Source organism: Passer montanus, unplaced genomic scaffold (genome assembly GCF_014805655.1).
Source record: "Passer montanus isolate IOZ18808 unplaced genomic scaffold, ASM1480565v1 scaffold11, whole genome shotgun sequence".
NCBI lineage: Eukaryota > Metazoa > Chordata > Aves > Passeriformes > Passeridae > Passer > Passer montanus.
The window spans coordinates 7,042,860-7,050,876 of record NW_024357613.1 but is presented as its reverse complement, the minus strand read 5'-3'; the positions used below and the strand labels follow the sequence as shown (position 1 = coordinate 7,050,876).

The 8,017-nt window shown below is 55.4% G+C and overlaps 2 protein-coding genes across 2 annotated transcripts in view; one reads left to right on the top strand and one right to left on the bottom strand.

Moving 5' to 3' along the window:
* The window catches only part of LOC120511103 (SH3 and multiple ankyrin repeat domains protein 1-like), a 2,376-nt gene extending 2,217 nt beyond the window's left edge, over positions 1 to 159 (bottom strand). Inside the window, exon 1 of the mRNA XM_039727751.1 lies at positions 123 to 159. Within this exon, the coding sequence (XP_039583685.1) occupies positions 123 to 159 (37 nt within the window). The remainder of the gene's footprint in view (positions 1 to 122) is intronic.
* POU3F2 (POU class 3 homeobox 2) lies at positions 44 to 4,394 on the top strand. The gene has a single exon (XM_039730608.1). It carries the CDS (start codon positions 158 to 160, stop codon positions 1,010 to 1,012), a length of 855 nt encoding a protein of 284 aa, XP_039586542.1. The 5' UTR covers positions 44 to 157; the 3' UTR covers positions 1,013 to 4,394.
* The last annotated feature ends 3,623 nt before the right edge of the window (positions 4,395 to 8,017 follow it).

Genomic DNA, 8,017 nt, shown 5'->3' with positions numbered 1-8,017 from the left:
TATTCTTAAATACGTCGGGGCGGCCGCGCGTGCCTTCGCAGTGGGCCCCGCCGCGCGGGCCGGGGGGGCGCGGGCGCCGCGCGGCGCCCGAGGCGAAAAAGTAGCTGTCAAATGCGCGGCGCCTTTAACCGGCGCGATCAGTGCGGCTCGGCGAGTCATGGCGACCGCAGCCTCCAACCACTACAGCCTGCTCGCCTCCGGCTCCCCCATGGTGCACGCCGAGCCGCCCGGCGGCATGCAGCCCGGCGGCGGCTACCGCGACGCCGGCGCCCTGGTGCAGGCGGACTACGCGCTGCAGAGCAACGGGCACCCGCTGAGCCACGCTCACCAGTGGATCGCGGCGCTGTCCCACGGCGGCCCCGGCGGTGGCGGCGGCGGCGGCGGCGGCGCGGCCGGGCCGGCACCGTCCGCCGCCGCCGCCGCGCCCCCCGGGCCGCCGCCGCACCACGACCCGCACTCCGACGAGGACACGCCGACCTCGGACGACCTGGAGCAGTTCGCCAAGCAGTTCAAGCAGCGGCGCATCAAACTGGGATTTACCCAAGCGGACGTGGGGCTGGCGCTGGGCACCCTCTACGGCAACGTCTTCTCGCAGACCACCATCTGCCGCTTCGAGGCCCTGCAGCTCAGCTTCAAGAACATGTGCAAGCTGAAGCCTTTGTTGAACAAGTGGTTGGAGGAGGCGGACTCCTCCTCGGGCAGCCCCACCAGCATAGACAAGATCGCGGCGCAGGGCCGCAAGCGGAAAAAGCGCACCTCCATCGAGGTGAGCGTCAAGGGCGCGCTGGAGAGCCACTTCCTCAAGTGCCCCAAGCCCTCCGCCCAGGAGATCACCTCGCTCGCGGACAGCCTACAGCTGGAGAAGGAGGTGGTGAGAGTGTGGTTTTGTAACAGGAGACAGAAAGAGAAGCGCATGACTCCCCCGGGAGGGACGCTGCCGGGCGCCGAGGACGTGTACGGGGCCAGCAGGGACACGCCGCCGCACCACGGGGTGCAGACCCCCGTGCAGTGAACTCGCGGCGGGGGCGCCCGGCCCCTCCTCCTCCTCCTCCTCTCCTCCTCCTCCTCCTCTCCTTCCCCCAACTTTTGATTGTCCTTTTTTTCTTTTTTTTTTTAATTTTATTTTCTCCTATCTTTAAAAAAAAAAAAAAGACAAAAAATCAAAAAAAGAAACAAACGCGATAAAAAGAAAAGAAAACAAAAAGCGAGCGAGCGAGAGGGCGAGCGCGAATCACAGCGGACAGACAGATAGACAGACAAAGCACCTGCACCACATTGTCCCTTAGACTGTAAGAGGTGTGATGCTGTATTTTGACCTTTCCAGGCGAGTGCCCGTGCACGGGAGTGGAGTGGGTACCGCGCACGGGCAGGCAGGCGGGCACCGGCAGGGCAGCGGCGGGCAGCGGCAGGCACCGGCAGGGCAGCGGCAGGCACCGGCAGGGCAGCGGCAGGCACCGGCAGGGCAGGCGCAGGGCGAAGCGGTTCGCACAAAACTCCCTCACTCGCTGGCCAAAACATACGGCGCTGCCCTGCCGGGGAGGGGGCGGAGGAGAAAGGGGGGCACGGCCACCTCGGGTCCCCTCCGCAGCCCCCTCCCGCCACACAAAGGCAGATTGCATTGTGGAATGTCGCTCGGTGTTGGCACATGCTGCTGTGTTTATTTTCTGTGGATCCCCTGTATGAATATATGTTTAAAAAAAAAAGGAAAAAAAAAAAAGGAAGAGAACTGAAAAGCTATCCCTTTTGATGTAGACAGTATTTAACCGTACCAATTTGCACTGCAAGAAAATCGAAGTTTACATAAACAAAATGTTTATTTTTTCTTTTTTCCCCTTCCTTTCCGACCTTAATTTTGCAAATGACTTGCATTTTCCACAGTGAGCGTTAGTCAACCAGTGACCGGTCTACAATATGTTACTGTGTTTTAGCCTTTGCTTTATGTGTATATGTGAACTTTTGTTATAAACAAGTATTCTTAAATACGTGTAATGCTTATTTTCTCCTTTTACCATAGCAAAAAGTATTAGTATATGTGTGTGTATGTATACATATGCAAGCGTGCATAGACATACATATGTACACATATATATATAATCTCTCTATATACACATATATATGCACCTCCAGCTTCCATTCTCCAGAGATGTGGCTCTCGTAATTGTTTAACACATGCCTTCAATGGCAAGAGTCGAGTTTGGAGAAGGGAGAATAATGCAAATCAACAAAGTAAACTTCATTTTCAGGCAGTGTGTCCGGGGGTCGAGGCGCAACCAAAGGGGAAGGAAAAAAATATGTGCAACCCTTCCAGACCGTGTCAGTGCGGGCAAGCAGGGCCTGGTGTGGGGAAGGCGGAGAGGGAACAACATGTTTCCAGAGTTTTCCCAGAGAAAGTGGCATTTTCTTGAGGGGGAAGGGGAATTATTTAGCTCCCCCACCACCGCCCCCTCAGCGCCCTTTCCTTCCCCTCCTCCTCTCCCCCCCCCGCGGCTCCCCTGCGTGCCTTTGGCATCCCCGGGCTCGCCTCCCGGGCCGATATCAGCCTCTAAACTTTCTTTTATTGAGCAGTTTTATGTCAAGGCAGAGCCAGGGACAGTCTGAGGAGTTGCTGGGCCCGAGGTGGGGGTCGGGTGCTTACACCTGCCTGTAAACACACGCTGCCCCCTCCTCTCCACAGAGACCGTGTGCATTTCTTTTTCACTTTACTTTCCATATTTATTTTATTTTCTATTTGTATCCAGCCCCTCTCCCTTCCCACCCTCCCCTTGTCCTTTGGTCAGATTGTGGTATAATTTATTGAAGGAAAGGACCAGTTTTAACTTGGGCAGCCTTGTGTCTTTCACTGGGGAATGAAATGAAGTGGGAAAAAATGCCATTTTTCAATCCGTGTTTCCCACCCCCCCCTTCACTAATAGTTTTAAAGTGCATTTCGTGACATTATCTTGATGAGAAATGGTTAACTTTCCAAAATAAAAAAAAGAGAAAAACCCACGGGGACAAAAAGAAAAAAAATGGAAAAAAAGAGGAAAACAAAAAGCTCTGAAGGGAAGCAGAGGAGCGGGACCTCGGAGCAGCGCATGTATGTGCGTGTGTCTGCGTGCGTGTTTGTGTACTTATGCACACACACAGCTATGCATATACATTAGAGGAACTTTATGATAGTTATAAATTCATAAAGGGATCATTTAGTCAGCACAAACGGGTGCTATAGAGACAAAGCATTTTTATAATCTAAAAGTTTACTTAGTTGAGTGTTGGACAATTATGGAGAAAAAACAGTGAAGCATTCTCTCGCAGAACTCTCCTATAAATATTGCATTCAGTAGCTAAGGCTTTAGAATATGTTTCTCATTGTCTTTTAAAATGCCTGTGACACTGGGTTTTCTTTCCTTCTTTCTTTCTCCCTTTCTTTCTTGCTTGCTTTCTTTCTTCTTGGTAAGACAGATGATGATTTCTAAGAGGCACATGCATTAGCCTTTTTCCTGGTTTTCCAACAATTGTTAAAAGATACGGGCACCAAGCTTTTCTCTTTTCTTTCTTTTTTTTTTTTTTTGGTTTGGTTTTTTAAATTTTTTGTTTGTTTGTTTATGTGTTGAGCTGCTTGTTATTTAAAGTGTTGAGGACTAGCGCCTAGTGAAGTGAATCAGATCAGGGCAGATCCAGTGGTAAAGGGAGGAAATGAACTTTCAGACACTTATTAATATGTGCGTAAGGTCAGACAACGGAGTTGAGAGGATGTTTGAGAAAGCCTCAAACTCCAAATAGGTTTACTAAAAAAAAAGTTACCAAGCAAACCTTACCACTATGTATATATGTTTAATATTTGTCCTTTGAAATGCAGAAATAGTTTCAATGTTTTCTTTGTCTATTTTTCTTTTTTTTTTTTTAAATGCTACCCAGGGAAATATTTTCATATCATTTTTAAGTGGCCTGCCTCAATGTATATTTATTTCTTTTAAAGCAAACAGGTTCTGGAAACTGTTTTTCTGTAGCTTTAAATGAGTAGGTGAACAAAATCTATATGGGATGTAATTTTTTTTTGTTCAGTCTCTTTAAAAATACTTTGTTTTGGTACATTTGGATGTGCTTGTGGGGAAAAATAAAAACGCAGAGATCCTTATATATTTATGTTAAAGTAATATTTTATTATCTACATAAAACAGAAATGCACAATACCTTCATAGTTTCTTCTAATTATTGAAATATCGTTATTTTATTTTTAAAGATAGCACAGATTTGCATAGTTCTTAAGATCTGGAGGGAGAAGACCCCAGTACTTATACTGAGCTGAGTTCTGTGTAAAAGCACCGCCGTTCCTTTCTATTTCATGGAATTTTTGGAATAAATTTGATTCCTATACCGAGAGGTTCTACGCTTATAACTTTCAGGGTTTTGAAGGAGAGCCTCGGGAGCTGTGTTCATTGTGTCTCTCCGCAGATGAACCACAGCCGTGTGTTTTGGAGCATTGATTTCTGTGCGGGTAGGGCTGTCCTGACTTTGATGCTGGTGGGGAGATCTCAAGTTTTTTGCGTGCTCTGGCGGAAGGCATGGGGGAGAAGAGGTTCGACTCTTTTCGGTCCCTTTTTATAATTTAACATCTGACTCCTTAGGGGGGAAAAAAAAAAAAGAAAAAGAGAGAGAGGAAGAAAAAAGCAAAACAAAAAGGCGGGGCTTAATGATGGGAGTACCGTTTGAAGGAGGAAGGAAGAACGCGGCTGCCCAGCGGGGCTGCGCACCCTGGGGCCGGGTCGGGCCCCTCGGCGGCGGCCCCGCTTTCACGTGAGGTGTCTGGGCTCCGTGCGGTGACGAGCGGGTCGGTTCTGCCCCAGGGGTCCCGGCTGGGACCCGCGGGGCTGGCGCGGTGACAAGCGACATCCACCTGCGCAGGGTTGGCAGGCGCGGCGGTGTGCTCGGGTCCTTCTTGGCTGGCTCGGGTTCCTATGTGCGATACCCTGCTCTTCTCCCCCCGCTCCCCTCCTTCACGATAGTTTCTAGGCTTATTAGATTTAATCATCTTTTCTAACTTCTAGTCAATATTACACTCATCCCGAACAGATTCAGCTAAATGATCTTATCAATAGTTTCGAAGAGAAGTGACAGAAAGAAGAAGTGTTTTGTGACCGCAGACGTGCTGACGGGTAAAATGTTGAAGCTGGGTATGGATTTAAAAGTCCTTGGTCAATAGCCCGCGGAACGGGCTGCGGAAAGCGAGCAGCCTCTGCCCTCTGCAGGACACTCGGGTGGGCGCCCAGGGAATATTTCGCCTTTGACGACAGGGCCCCGCGATCGGGGAGCGCTCCCGTGCCGGGGGGACAGGAGGTGATGCACGGCCGGTGCAGGGGATGGCCGGCTCGGCCGGTGGCGGGGTGGCCGCTGCTCGGGGCCCGGCCTGCCCCGGCTGAGGCCCCGGGGCTGCTCCTCCGGGGCTCCGTGCCCAGAGACAGGCTGACCTTACGGGAGAGACTTCGCTCGTCCTTCCCGACTGGTTGTGCGGAAGCCGGCTGGTTCGGGGGTCATTCTTTTTATCTCTTTCGATCTCTCTTTTAAGAGAGAGGAGAGGGGGAAATGGAGCAGCCATAGGATGCTCCTTCTTCAGATGGATGGCAGGGCGTGCGGCAGCTCCTCGGGCTCCCTCGCTCTCAATTCCAGGCAGGGACACTCTGTCGTAGGTCAGATGTCAACAACAAAAGCCCCGTTTCCTCGGTTCGCGCTCTCTCTGGTGGAGGCCGAAACTGGGAGGCGAAAGGAGAGTGTATATCCTCAGGTCTGTCAGTCTTGATTGTCATCCCCAGTGTCTCCAGCCCCGCAGGGGCCAGAGGCAGTCGTCGGTGCTGCCCGACCAGGGGAGCTCCCGCCGCCGCCCAGCTGCGCCGTCTTTCTTGAGAGTGGGCAGTGGGGGCCGAGGTTTGGAAAGAGAGAGGCGGAGGAAGGCGAAATCATCCTACAAATTCCGCAGGCGGCGGGGCGGGCCGGGATGGTGTCCGGCCAGGTGTTCCTGTCGGGCTGGGCAGCTTGTGAGGGCCCCGGCGGGGGCAGAGGCCGCGGTGTGTGTCCGTCGGGCTTTGTTGGCGGCAGTTCGGGGCTGCCCTCGTGTCCCTTTCTCCATGCCCCGGTTCTGAGAGCACTTCTGGCCGCGGGGGTAGGGCGGGACGGTCCCGGCTGCCGGCGCCTTCCCGGCCTCCGGCCCTCGGCCTCGGGCCTGGCCCCGCCTGGGGCTGCTGCCCGCCCTCCGGCTGATCCCACGGGGAAAACCCTCTGCCCCGGCTGCCTGCCGGGCGGCCCTAGGCCTCGGGGCTGTCCCAAGCCGCGTTGTGGGAGGCTTGGTGGTTCTTTGTTGCTGTGCCGTCGGTGAGGGGGACAGAGGACGGGTGACCCGGCCGGGGAAGGCGGGCCACGGCCTCCGGTGGGCCATGAGGCCCGGGGGAGAGCGATCACCGGCGGGCGGGAGAGCCGGGCTTAGTCCGGCTTAAACTTAAACCTCTGGCCGTAGATACAGCACTGGGGGAGGGTGGCGGGCATGGGGGATCCCCCAGTCCGAGCCTGGGCAGCGCCTTGCGGAGCAGGGAGCGGGGGTGAGGACAGAAGGAAACTGCCCGCGGCTTTTTGGAGGTGGACGGGGCAGCGACGGCCTTCTGCTGCGTCCAGAACGGAGCCTGGGCGCTGGGGCTTGTCTTGGGAGTCGTGGCTCTCCCGCCTCCCCTGCTCCTGCGGGCGGGTGTCTATTTATTGTGCGTTTCGGAAGGGACGCGACCTGGGCTGCCTCTCTGGCTTTAAATCTGGAGATGGAAAATATGAAAATCCAAATTTTCAGAGTTGCAGACGCTAAGTTGGCACTCTGTACTCGGAGTATGGCCGGGCTGCCGTCGGGGATGTAGGAAGATGTTCCGCAGAAGCGAGTTTGCCCCTGGCTCGGACGGGCGATGCTGGGGGAGCGGGCTCTTCTCCAGGGAAAATTAGTTAGAGCAAAGCCAAAGCGTGCTTTAGCAGAAATGGTAAAACAAAAAGCAAAGACTTGTCTTCAGAGTGGACTTCTTATCAAACTATAAACCAAACAAGTGGGCTCTCCGGCAGGCGAGTCCCATCTGCAGTGCGTGGATTCTCACCCCGCAGTCGGCCTCGGCCCGTGGCCTGGCCCAAGCTGTGGGTCTCTTCCTTCGAAGCGTTTCTCTCTCCCTGCAAACTCCCTGTAAAAACCTCCGAAACTCGGCCAAGTGCCCCGAGTAAGCCGGGATTTCGCGCAGGGCCTGGGGGCCGGGGAGGCCGCCCGTGCCGGCGCGGAGCCCCTTCCCCCGCCAGCCCGGCCTGACCCGGGCACCCCCGCGGGACGCGGGCGTCGGATCCTGCCTCCCGTCGGCGGGCAGAGAGAGAGAGGCGAGAGGCAAGGACAGCGCCAAGAGAGCGGCCGAGGCTGTGCCGGCGTTGCCGGGAGGAGCGGCGGGTCGGCGGCGGGCGCTGCTCCCCGGCTGGGGAGGGGGCGCCGGGACCCCTTGGCCCCAGGGAGACCGCGGTTTTGGCCCTGGTCTGGTGCCTGTCTGCCCCTCTCCGCGCCCCTGCCGGGCAGAGCCGCTGCCGGCCCGGAGCAGGAGCTCTGCCTCTCTCCGCGGGTGGGGATGCAGGGCGTGGGGGCCGCCCGGGAGCCCCATCGCTTCTCCGGCAGCCCGTCCCAGCGCCGGGCTCCGCTCCCGCCCCGCTGCAGCTCTCCCGGCCGTCTCCGCTCCCGCCCGGCCGGGCTGAGCTGTACCGGCCCGTGTGTCCCTGGGCCTGTCCGCACAGATATCACTTTTAAGGATTAAAAAGAGAGCAGGCCGGTAGGAAGTTGGCGGCCGGTGTTTCTCCCCCTCCTCCTCGCACGGCGGTAAATCCTGGCAGGCAGAGGCAGCTTGTAAAAGTGATGACGAGACCGCTCTCCCCCTCCTCTTCCCCGTCCCGTCTCCTCCCGTCCCGGGAGTTGTAAGAGGCGCTCGTCTAAAAGTTAGGACTTGTTTTTAGCCAGCCTGACTCATTCATTAATTCTCTTTCC